Source organism: Trichoplax adhaerens, genomic scaffold (genome assembly GCF_000150275.1).
Source record: "Trichoplax adhaerens TRIADscaffold_1 genomic scaffold, whole genome shotgun sequence".
In the NCBI taxonomy this organism is placed as follows: domain Eukaryota; kingdom Metazoa; phylum Placozoa; class Uniplacotomia; order Trichoplacea; family Trichoplacidae; genus Trichoplax; species Trichoplax adhaerens.
Genome location: NW_002060943.1, coordinates 815,056 through 828,853, shown reverse-complemented (window position 1 = coordinate 828,853; position 13,798 = coordinate 815,056). Strand labels below are relative to the sequence as shown.

The window sequence follows — 13,798 nt, the reverse complement described above, 5'->3', positions numbered from 1 at the left end:
TTTACACAACTCAATTAGGTCATTATCAAAAAGTGAATTCCCCAGCTTCAAAATGTTTTTCAGCAAAGTCCGTTAGCTGCATATAATGTTCACGATTGAGCTTGTTAAAATTTAGATAATCAAGTCCGATAACTTAATCATGAAATCAATCTACTTTCCCAACACTTTATATGCATGTAGTTGCATTTGTTCATGAAAGCAATATGGCGCTGTGGGACATTCAAACTATGGAAGGAACATATGGACTGCTTTTAATAAGACGGTACGGTGCCATTCAACATAGTAGCTTACTATTGCTATACTATATCTAGAACGCTGGTATGAGTGCAGTACAGCGAATTTTTAGTATGGTGTCCATTTTTGATCCAATAAAGGAGTAAAATAAAGTGAAGATATCGAATATTAATATTTAGGATACTTACCTGTACTTGGTACTGAATCTATTAGGTCTTCGTGGATGATTGCATAATAATAAATTCAAATAACGAATCTTTTAATCAGTAGTGCAGGAAATAAAGATGACTTCCCTATATTTATACGTGTGCTTTTTTATGTGGATAGATTTAGATTAATATAGAAAGTATTGAATAGTATTTAGTTTTTATATCACTGTGTCACTATAGACTAAAACATGTAAATGATTATTTTCGCAAGGTAATTTGCACATAATTGATGAAATTGTTTCTTAATTCCGGGATGAACTTCTTGACGTCGAAAATAGATTAATCTTTATATCAATTTAGGCTTTATTTTAAGTAAGCTACACTGTATTGAGTTGATTAAAGGCGGCAATTGCTAACAGAAAAAGTATTGACATAGTAACGTCACAGATTATAAAAGAATAAATGAATAATTATGGTTTAAATGTAGTGATAAAAATATTTTTACACCTTAATGCGTTAGATAAACATGATGAAATTGGTAGCTATGTTATCTTCATTACTAAGGCTACGGAGTTATTGTTATTTGAAAATATGAATATGCTTATTTAGTCTATTTAAAATGTTATAAATCAAGCGTAAATACATTAGATTATTTATGTAAAAATTTTTACAGGATTGAAATACCAGTAGCTATTTAAATGCTATTACATCTAACTAAAAACTCATTGATAACTTATAAATTTTAATTTTATTCGCCTTACAGCGCAAATCTTTGATAAATATTGATAAATATTATGATAAAGCAAGCCAAAAGCACTACCATTGATAAACAGAATGATAATGAACCACTTTCAGCTAAGTAGTGCTCATTATAATTCCATCGCAAATAATGTCAAGGTAATCGGAAGTAGAAATAGCTTTCGATTCTTCTAAAAAAATTCATATAGAATAATAAACTTTAACTTGTAAATTGTTCGTTATTACTTCGATAATGAAATTTATATACTGCTTCCTTTGTTAGCTATGCGCTTTCTTGATGCTAATGAATCCAATTCCAGGTGGTGAATAAATCGAAATATAATATTTTCAATGTCATTCATAGTGTTGATTTGAGAAAAAATTTTGAATCGAATTAATAGTGCACTGTTAAGATAATCTTTAGCTTTACTGTATGAGTGATGGATAAAGAATTACCTGTTAGTTTTGGGCCTGATGTTATTCTTTGCATAATTGAATCCCTTTCATTAAGTTGATTTTTCAATTCTAGTATCTTCAATTTTTGCTGATAAAGTCATTAAGTGAAAAAAGGATAAATTATATCATTAATGAGTACAAATAGAGCTTCACTTAATTAACTTAATTAACGATAGTATGAGGCTTGGTAAAGTTGCGTTGTAGATCGAATTTTATCTACTTTAATTTGTTTATGTTCAGGTGATCTAAAGGTTTTGATCTTATTGTCAAGAATGCGAAGCCTTGTACACTTGCTATATCATCTTTAAATCATCATTTATACAGTGAAATAGCTTAACGTTAGTTAGTAAATATAGAAATTGATGGGGTAGGTTGATAATAATGCGTAATGCTATATATATATATTTCAATTTTCAGAACTTATGCTTCTACCGTAGATAAACAGTACCATAATACATAGTAGACCGCTAAATTGTCTCAATCTAATTAACATTCTTTGCATTCGTCTCTAATACATGTTTAATCATTTCGTTATATGTTAAGCTCTAAAGAATATTTAAAGTAAGCCGGCTATAAAACTAGTCTATTTGAGCGAAATAGCATTCAAACACTCATGCTATCACATTTTATATTAAATAAAGATGCCACTGACTATAAAATTCGCTGCGATTTATCAATTTTCCTTTACGATGACCTCAACCTACGCATATCGATACATAATTTAATGATAAAAAACTCGAAAGTAAAATCTGTGTCTCGAATATTTTCGATAGATTGAATTGCCTTAATAAATGTAAATGAACTGCATTGATATAAAATGAACTACCAGGCAGTCATGTCATAAAATTGATAAAGTAAACAAGGAAGTACAAGTATACGCGATTTATATTATGGCTATGGTGATAGCATTATTAATGGTCCGAATTACTTTATTTAATACTTATACGGAAGGTGTTAACATGTTGAAGCTAGATTTGAGTCTTATCTGTAACTTGATTTACCCGATCATCGTATTATAAGAGTATTAAGTGATGATTAGTAATATTCTTGGAAATTAGTGATCTACTAAGTAAATTTTCAATATAACTAGACAATAACTCTGTTTTTATTTCTATTGTTTTTTCTTCCTGTTTTTACTATAGAGCTAAAGTATACGGCAGTGACGTCACACGATGTCACAATATATAACAGTATAGTTATGTATGTCCATCTGTACTCGTATTGTCAAGTGAATTGAATATATAATGAGATTTAGCATTTAGAAAGCTAAGCTGACTCTTATTTTAAGATCATCGGTAGGTAGCCGTTAATTAGTATTATGACTATGACTCCTTAAAATTCACAAGGATAATCCTTGTTGTACATATTGTAATTTAAATGCAAACAATTATGAACAAGTTTGGTGACATTTACAAATTTAGTGCTAATAATGAGTATGTAATAACGAGTATGCAGTTTACATGTTGCTGCTTCCTCTTTGACTATTTATCAGCCAAAAGAATCAGTTTTGCCAATAGGCAAAGTATTTTGTCATATTATTGATATATTGAGCCTTAAATATCGCCTCGACTGACAAGATATATTGGACTACTGTACGTTAAAAGTAGACTTAAATTTTATTTTTGCTCAAGAGATTATATCAATAAGATATTATACTGTTGCGCTATAACCAATTTATAACGAGGAATTTAACTACTCCATGTCTGCAATTAGTATTGTCCTCTGTAACATTTGTCTACAGTATGTAAAACTTAAAATACTAAGGATCTACTATCGTCTGCAACCGCATGTCTTGTTAGACAAACTATAGACTCGAATCTTATCGAAAAATCAACTAATTTAAGATATTTCTTTCTATATAGATATAAATTATCAGTACTTAGACAATAATAGAAGAATTATAAATACCTTTATAAAAATATTTACTGCATCTAAAAAAATTTATAAAATGGTCATATGTATATTCTTATGTGCGTTTTTTGATATCTGCGTTTTATTGCAGCTGCTGTATAAAAGCTACTTTGTAGCAAATTACTGTCTTGCCATTTATTATAATTGATAGCCAAGTTTTAAGCTAACTGCTAATAGTTCTAGATCAGTTCGTAGAAACTAACCTTATGGATTTTGGTATCTAGTGATGAATCTGAACAGTCTCTTTCTAAGTTATTTCTAGGTTCAAAATCATTTAGATGGAGCCGAGTAATAGTTCTAAGATTCACACTTAAATTATGAATTGATAATCGAACGTCTTTTTTGTGATTCAATTCATGCTTTAAGGCTAAAATCTGAAAAGATAAAACGATGCAATGATTAATATTTTCCTGGAAATGTCTTATATTATAGAGCTTCTGCATGATTTGGTTTGTAATACAGTATATTTTCGTTAGCGACAACGATACAGTACTTCCATATTGATATCACTTATTAGTAGCATGTTAAGTTTGACAAACGTATTTGAGGTACTAGAATCCGTCCAAGTTTCCATATTTATGGTCTCCATTTTACCATTTATATTACATCTTTAAATAAAATCTTATTATAAATACAATATTTGTGTTTGAAAATGTTCATAACATGCCTTAGGAACAAAGACCAAGCAGGTAGTACATGTCGTTGCGATGAGTATCAGTAATGCCATAGTAGCATAATGTATGTCTACTTTATCACGTAGCGTAATACTAACAAATATGCCTAAACTGACAAAAATTGTAACGTTGTAAATAGCCAAGCCAATGAATTTAGAGTCATTAGCAACAGATAGCTGAATTTTTCTTGTTTTCCATGCCAGAAAGGCCCCATAAAATAGCAAAACACCATTCGTTCCCCACAGAAGAATGCTCCAAGCAATAGCATATTGGGATGTGCATTCATGTCGAATGTAATTATAAATAGTGTCTTCGTAGCCGTTCAATTCAGATGAAACCTGAATGAAAATAATCAAGGGTTGGATACGTGATATATTTCATAGTATAAATTTATCTATTAATAGCTGCTAATGGCTTTAAAACTTGTTCTTTCTATTACATTGACATTTTTAGCCATTCAACTCTACTTTCTGTATTAATACTAATGAAAATGATAAAGTAAATTGAATTACAAAATTAATATGGTTGGCGATACTACAAGTTATTACTACAGCAGCCTTACATATTGATTTTTAATTTCAATTGTGGTTGTATCAATTGCCAGTTGTAGGGATAGTAATATGATATCCACAAGAACAGCTGCAAAAACAATACCATATAGGCTTCGATCTCGCATGACCTAGCACATCAATAATAAATGGAAGATAACGTAGCCCAAATTTTAGAAAAATCTTGCTAGAGCTAAAAATAGATTTTTTTGCTATATGGATAGCTCTAGATTACCTTTCTTTTGACTATTATAGTAGAATTAAAGATAGTTTTTATTCTCCAAGTCTTAGCGAATAAAGCTGCAAATGCCATAGTAAACCCTATAGCTCGAAACCATACTTCTCCCTGATTCGAAATTATATTTTACTTTACTTTTCACAAATTAGATTAAGTTTTATGTAGTAATCATACTTTTCAATCATATTTTTAATCGAAAATTTCCATGATTATATCAGATATTGTTAATCTTACAGCTCTTACCAGGCAAGCCAAAATAGCAACGAGACCATGGATAGGGGCTAATTCAGTGTATCGATCTAATAAAATAACGGATATATAGCATAAAATTGCGCCAACGGCAATGAAGTTGCTTAAATTTGGGCTTGATAACTTAATAATCCTATAGCAATAGTAACACATTCAAAAGTTAGAATCAGGGTAGATTATATACTCATTAGTCTTTTATCATCACTATGTACTGGGATAGTAAACAAGAGTAGAGTGATAATTAAGTAGCGATGATTAGAATTTTATTGCAACAAAATTAGACCGTAAATTTGACATCAGAGCGTCAAAAGACTTACTTATATCTTTTGTAGCTTATATTTATAATTATAAAGCCGATACACATTATGATTCCGCAGCATGCTAGTGCACTCATAGAAATATAAATTGATAGCGGCACAGTTATATCGACAGTAATTATTTTGACTTGATCTGTCGGCGTCCTGTTGCCTAAAATGCAGTTTCAAATGTTGAAAACTTAAATATTTTTGATTCAGGATATTGCTATTTATAAGTGAATTAGTTCTATATCGTTACAAGTATTTTAATCTGGGTTATAATCTTAATTTTTGCTGCTGTATAATGTGATGACTAATGAATAATTATACCCGGTAATTTCCATTCCATTTCAACCGAATAATTCCAGACAGTCTTTTTTAGATTCGTATAATATCTTCCGATCGCAATCTCTTTTCCATCTTTAATTTTTAATGCAAATAAGAAAAGGGATTATTCAATTCAGTAAATAAGCATGAAATTTGTGACTATTAAACTGTGCCTTACAGTTTCAGTAGTTAACTATACAGCTAAAAGACTTTAAAATGTAGTAGTATATTAATTTTACAGCTTTGAAGTAACTTCTAAAAGCTACATCCTTGAATTAAAACTATTCTGTTTAAATTTCTGTCTATCGAACTGCCTTCTTATTTCCTCATAGGGAATTATGATATTTTAAATATTTTGAACATAAAAATATGAGCAATTACAGATGGTCCAGGTATCTTTCTTAATTTGTTAATGTTAAATGTTATTATAGTCTACTTACTGACTTGTCTTTCGATTAGCATTGGGCCTAATCGATCACCGGTAGATGAAAACGTTACTGGGCCCTTAATTAAGAGATATTGATACTTTTATTCGACAAAATCTTCATATAATTGAATGTAATATCGACTGGAATTGAAATTTGTAAATACTATATATTTAACCTGTTTTAATATTTATTAAATAACTTGTAATGGAACTAGTATTGTGATTGTAGACTGTTAGCCATGTTTAGTATAATATACGGTAGATATTTATCCTAAGAAATATTTGGTAGCTATAGCTATAGACTGTAGTGGTAGAGACTCTATGCTAGAATACAGATGACTATATACAGTAAGGTGTTGAGTTACTAATAAGGCTATATATAGGTAAAAATAGAACTGTAAATCATATATTATGATATGGTTAATTCATTGTACTTTGGCTGGTGTGAATAATGTCTACGTAAGTACTGTAGTCGTATCCATATTGGATTAATGATGGTCCGCAGTAGAATAGTCTTACTAAGAATAATTTAACTATGTATAAAATAAGGTAAAAGGTTGCCATGCGGATTGTAGCTGCGAATGCTACGGAAATTATAAAAGCATGCAACTTTAGATTATTCTATTAGTTCGTTGTAGAAGTCTTTAGAAGTAGTATTCGGCTAGAGTAGAGCTGTGTGTAGTTAATCTTTGTATAAGATTCAATAAAGCCCTTATTTTTCTAAAATTTGGAATCTCATGATTGGTATATATCACATAACTAAATGCGATAAATTTTTTATACATACCGTAATGCCAAGAAAGGAGACTTTGGACATTTCTTCTTTCAGAATGCGATAAAAATCTTGATCGTAATACTTGAAATTGTGTAAGGATTTATTGATAGCTTCCAATTTCGGTATGGATTGATTTAGCATTAAAGCTATTGCCCAAACTGCATCGTAGGCAAATGCTGCTAATTCTTCAGATCCTTTTGGCAATTTTGGGTGTTCCTGATACTTGCTGTAAATGTTAACCCATTCTGATGGGGTCTAACGACGAAAATGTAATATCGAAATTAAAAAAGGGCACACAACAGATTTGCTTTGAAAGAAAGACATGGAGTTTGTACACTCCTATGATATAACAGAAAAATTAATATAATGATGCTGTTAATGTTCGATTGCGATCAGTTTTGTCATTCATAAATAAAAATGCTGTCGCTCTTTCGAAACAGTTTTAAAAGTTAAAGAAAGGGTACCATTAAGATCTTTTCAGATAGTCGAAATAATAAATTTTACAGTTCATGCTTATCCGTGAGATTTAGTATTGATAACTAAAGTAGGCTAAGTAATAATACGAACTATCAATCTCAAGAGATATGCTTAATGAATTGGCGGCTAAATAAAGTTTTAAACTTCAGTAAAGTTCTTAATGATACCAAACAATAACACACAGCTTTTACGGAATTAAAGCAACATTTTACCAGTCCAGAAATTGTTTTTTTATGTAGAACTGAGATAGGAACGGCTTCTGTAGAGAAATAGCCTTCGACAGCTTGTTCCATTTGTGAATTATTGCAGTAAACATCTCCAATATGTACTCCATTTGGAGTTTTCCACCACTGCTCTCCATACCAGCCATAGATCATCCATACATAACTTGGGCCAGTTAAATTTAAATGATAGGCCTAGGTAGTGAGTTTAAACCATAGTTAAATTACCAAGATTAATCAATATTTGGTTATTCTTATATTGGATAAATCAATTTTTATGCAAGAGGTAGCTCTAATCAAAGAGAATTATAATGGTATTTATTACCCGACAAAAAACAGCACGACTCGCTTTTGCGTAGAATCCTCCTACAATAATCTTTGTTTTCACTTCCTATAGATATATAATACAGTAAATTATTAGGTAAAATTGTAAGTTTTATCCTCATTTCTTCAATGGTTTAATAGTATATTAGAATTAATAATGTAAAATGAACCAACTTTTATATTCATTAGAGCATCTAATGGATCACTTCCAGGTATAAAACTTTGTAGTGCAGTGATAGTTATGTTATTTTCTTTGGCTAAAGTTAATAATGGCTTCAAAGCCTGAAAACATCATAAAAATAATCATTCGATTTAATACAAGATTGGTCTGAAAGGCTCAATCTAATGAAATAGATTAAGTAGTAACCTCGTAGAAAACCCTCGTATCATCATTCTCATATATGATTGCAATATTTTTCCATTTAAATCTTTTACACAACTGAATTCGAGTAGGGTTGAGGTTGGTATCCGATGGGTAAGTTCGGAAAAAATTTGGATACTTCTTGCGATTATTCAATAATGGCGATGCAGCGGCATAAGATAACTAAATTATTAAGATCAATATAAAACTCAGTATCGCACTATTATCATATCATCTACAGCTCATATAAAATTTTTTAATCAGCTTGAATGTCGAAATATTATAAAAGTATTGATGTCATGAAAATATCCAGCCCTAAGTAGGCTATCAAAAAATTGAAGGATACCTGTAGAATTTTGAAATGCTGAGAGAATTGCGTTTGAGGTATGGTGGAGACTGAACAGCTTGCAGCTAAAACTAACATTTTAACCGGTTCTATACTTAACTGATTAAATAGAGCTTCCACACCGGATCCTGCTTGACACTAAATATGTAATCATTTCGCTATGTATAGTTAAAATCGATGAGAAAATATTGCAAATGACCTAGTAGGTCAAACGTATTTTCTTAAATTATGCTCCTATACTTTGCAGTTTGACCAATAATTCAGATCTTAGACTACAGAGGATATTCAAGATTAGCCTATACACCGAGACATGCAAATTATTGGTATACTTGGTAAAATAATTAATGCTATGTAAAATTAAATGTACTAAGCTAATCAGATATGTAGAAATGGCAATAAAAAAGATCGGGACAGCTGTCTTAATCTCATTTGTAGCATTACAATAAGAATTGATAGATGTAGAGTTTGTAAGAATTACCTTGGTGTCGCTCCATGTCATATTTAAGTAGTATTTGGGTAGTAAAGATGAATTTTGGTTGATATGCTGTAGTCCTAGTATGGCAGCACCAACAGAGCCACCACCAATCCAGCCACCACTTAAACTAAAGCCTCCCAAGATAGTGATCGGATGTCGATTTTGCATTGGCATACTCTGGCAGGCTACAACGAGATTTCTTCTAGCTTTTAAGGATAAAATGAAAGCGATAGCTGTCATAATGATTAGCCTGTTTGCCATTTTTTCCCAACAGATATAGCGATTTTTCCGTTTTCTGTTTGAAAAATGATTAATGATCAAATTCTTTTATGACCACTGCGGTATTACCGTCGGAGGGATAGAAGTTAGATTAAGCTTATGTATTATAGATTTACTTTGAATAAGTTGTAGTAGAGAACATAACTGTTGTTTTCATCATATATATAGGTTGTCACGGTACTTAATTACCGTGAGTAGTTTTTATGTGTGAATATTTACATTTAGACTATATTAAGGGTATGGAGACTGTTATCCAGCTTCTCAGACTTCTATTGCTAAATATAATGTAAATACATGCAGTAGGACCTAGATCGGTCATATCAATATTTTCGTTATAAATCTGTAACCTAAATTGGATCAATATTATTCCGACAGATAGTAGTTCTTAGATTCAGCGGTAGATTCCCGAATAAAGACGTAGATTAATATCTTATACTAAATATGTTAAATAAGAAATAGCGATAATCGAGGATATTTCCCATATTTATTCTGTATTTAATATAGTAAATGGCCCAGTGGCATTATAGTAAATACTAACCTCAATTAATTGTTAGTGACAATAAAAGCGTCAAAATTACCATCTCAACGTATGCTACTAGATTCCACAAATTAAGGTCGGTAACATATTTAGGTATTTGTCTGGCTTATGATAAATTGTAGCTATCAAGTAGACCTAATATTATTATTTGCATACCTTTAGTTCTTTATAGCTACCATAAAAACATACCAGAACGAAAATTGAATACACTGTATCAATTAAGCGTAACTTGCGAACATTATTATAGAGAAAATATTCTTCATTTCCTCACTGATTAAATTCAATCAATCAACTTACCTAGCGGAATTCAAAGCCATAAATATCAAACAATATACTATACTCATTCAGCTATTAAAATTAAAATGAATAATCCTACTTGATTGTATGGTTGTCAAAAGATTGCATTCGATCTCTATCACGAGTGGCTGTTTAGGATGGAAATAAATGTAGTTCATAGTAGAGTTCTTAAAAATAACCGATAATACTCTTTACTAGCGAAATTTTAATAGAATTAGATTTATTCAGATCCCCTTTGTATCTATCAAATAAGAGACCGAATTATTTAATTTTAGCAACGATGTACTTTAAGAGACATTTCACATTAAGATAGGATACGATACGACATGAAGTTTTGCAATTTATGTTGAGACCTTAGGTGCGAATTGTTAAAGAGTCAGATAAGGGAAAGTAAAGTAATACTATCTTCCTCACATTTGCTGAAACTTTAAGTATGAAAATATAGTAGTAATAAGGGTAGGCACTTTACCAAATGTCTAAAGTTAATCTAATGGCCTTAAATGTAGTATTGTGATACGTGTATTTTAATAGTATTCAATGTCAGATATTTAGCATATACGCTAAAAATATAAAAAAATTTAATGTTTCTATTATAGTATCGAATTTGAATAATTCTAATTAAAGATTTCCCTAAACAATGTCACAAAATTTCGGCTTATACGGATAGAGTCTTATTTTACATTATGTAAAATAATTTTTCTCTCTAATTTCAGGCACGAAAATTTAGCATTTACCAGTAGTAATAATGATAATGATAGCAATATTACTTCACTCAATTTAAAATGAAAGGTGAGCTTGTATTCATTAAAGTAATGTGGCTATATTGCGTTCAATAGTATACTGTATTAATTTTAAATTGAAATAGTATCTACTCATTCTAGATACCTATAAATACCATTTATATGCAATATTTACGTGTGTTACTGTGCAAACTACAGTGAATGATGTATTACGTCGATTCTTGGCTATCGCAGTTTTATTAGAGCCTATTCTAGGATTCAGATCTTGTTTACATATCATAAAAGATATCTTAAATTTAGTAATTAAGTAAAACGTTAAGGCTTTAGTCATTACTTCTCTTAATTACCTAGGCTAGATAGACAAACAAACAAATAAAGGGACAACATGGTATTTTATGAGAATTAACTTTGCTTCAAAAGCAGTCCTACCTTCATGCAATTCCAAATCTCTGTCAAAATTATAGAAAGATCTGGTATTTGTATGGATTAATTTTTCGGTAAGCGCTCCTGTACAACAATTTATTAAGCTACTGAATCGGTATAGTCTGTCATATTGGCTGAATGATAGCTAGTAATTATTTAATTACCAAATACAAAATTAAAATTTAATTTTAAATACATTGCATAATCTATTTTTTAACTATAGTACAAGGTATATGTTAAGGGCAAGTAATTTCATAAAGTAATTATCAGGCCTTGAAATATCATTAAATCAGAATTTAAACGTTTCAGTATCAGAGATTTTATTAATACTATTACTGGAAAAGATGAAGGGTTTTCAGGCTTTGATCGTCAATTTATTCTTATACCTACACTAAAAATAGCATATTAAAAAGGCAAAGTACTGATATGAAAAATCCGAAATAACTCATCAGAATTTAATTTCCATCATACCTATAGTCGACACCTAAGTTCCTGTTAACCTTTGAAAATGATTTGAATATTTATGGATCAGTTGGTAATGGTCCAAGGCCTTACTCTCCGAGCAGTATTATGAAACAATGCTTGAGTTACCCCTCTATCCACGTTATTCTATGTCCTTTATGCCTATGATGAATTATTTGTTATTTACGTAGACTAAATAAGCTAATGACTGTCTGATTCGTAACTGAAAATTAGTCTTACATTTTCTTTCATTGGCCACAAGGTATTTCAGACTGCTAATATATAGACAACAATTGATCATCCGGTGTTTATGGATCAGACAATTAAGAACTTGAAAAAATTCGAAGGAAGATGACGATTGTCTGCTATCATATTTAATAGGAATAATATACAAGTGGATAAGATTTTGCATTTGTTATTGTTCACGATTGTAGCTCGAATTTGAGAGTATCTTTGTAAAGTTTGGCCAAAATTAAAAGAAATTTAATAAAGACTTTATTTCTTACGCTATCACTTTCTTTTTCGGTTCGAGCGAAGTTTTAGACAATTTTAGAAATTTCCAGTAAAAATATCGATGTTTTATCTATTATTGTAAGATTTAAGGAAAGACTAGGAAAAAGGAAAAAGAATATCAAGATCTCAGCTTTGTTTCATTTATCGTTATTTTCGTGCCGGTGAACGAATGAACATTTCGGATTAAGGTTACGGCATTCAATATCAAGCTTAGTCAGTAAAAGGTCAATATACCATTAAAATTTCAACATTGATTTTCATCTTAATATTAATTTTCTCTTACATATGTCAAAAATTTAAATGAATTAACGAATTAATTGATCGATCATAATCGTATAATCAAAAAATGATTCAATCATTAGCTCGAATGATTCCCAATAGCCGTTTGCTTAAAATCAGTACAACAGTAAGATAGACACGCCTATCTGACCTCATAAAGATTACATAGTTAAACAATAAATGATATTTTACAAGTAATGGAAAAAATACATATCTATGTTAATGCTTTTCCATTATTTTCTCATTTGAAGAAGTTGAAAATTATATATCTTAATTTTCACAGACTAATTGACACTTAGTTGGCTATTATATAGGGTAAACTATTTATTTGAGGGAATAGGGTATGATAGTTCTCTCATTTTTATGTTCGTCTAATGTTCGACTTTGAATTCTGTTCAATACTAATTGCTTGCGATAAACTTATTAAAGCTTGTAGTTTGCTTGATCTACAATTAATCTTGATTAGTCTTCTATTAATAGTAAGTAGTTAAAATAAGGTCTAAAATAATCTTACGTATTTTATATTTTCTGCTTTTCAGACCGTGTATATGTCGTATGATGACTACGATGATATATAATTATGACTTTTTTCCTGTCCAATGTAGCTGAAAGGATTGAATTGGATTCAGTTGAATTGATCCACAAAATATAATCATATAATACATGTGAATGATAAAATTTTATTGTTTAGAATTTATAAAGACTGCAGGGTAATTGTTTAAACCAAAACTATTAAAAGTAATGAACGAAGTCCTTGCGTAATTTATTTTCGGATGAACGAACTTATGAAATAAGCTATAGAGTTATAAGGTTTAGAGTAATAGCGGCAATAAAGTTGAAATACAATAATATCATACGACAAATGTTTGTAAAATAATTAAATTTTCAGATAAATAAACATCGCTCGTTATAAGATTACCCTAAGATAATTACATATATTCAATAAGACAGCAAGAGTAATGAATGATAATTTAAAATACAGCTTTCTCTAGATCAGATTTATTACCATTTTGCATTCATTCTAGCTGGAAATTTTAAGAT

At 30.1% G+C, this 13,798-nt stretch overlaps 1 protein-coding gene across 1 annotated transcript; it reads right to left on the bottom strand.

Moving 5' to 3' along the window:
• Positions 1–1,238: 1,238 nt before the first annotated feature.
• Positions 1,239–9,487, bottom strand: TRIADDRAFT_51325 (uncharacterized protein; the record flags this gene model as incomplete). The annotated part of the gene is made up of 17 exons (XM_002107589.1): positions 1,239–1,312; positions 1,578–1,665; positions 3,692–3,862; positions 4,237–4,500; positions 4,725–4,841; positions 4,946–5,056; positions 5,192–5,330; positions 5,515–5,665; positions 5,824–5,913; positions 6,261–6,324; positions 7,035–7,277; positions 7,712–7,915; positions 8,046–8,111; positions 8,219–8,326; positions 8,412–8,588; positions 8,752–8,889; positions 9,230–9,487. 17 exons carry the CDS (start codon positions 9,485–9,487, stop codon positions 1,239–1,241), a joined length of 2,463 nt encoding a protein of 820 aa, XP_002107625.1.
• Positions 9,488–13,798: the final 4,311 nt, after the last annotated feature.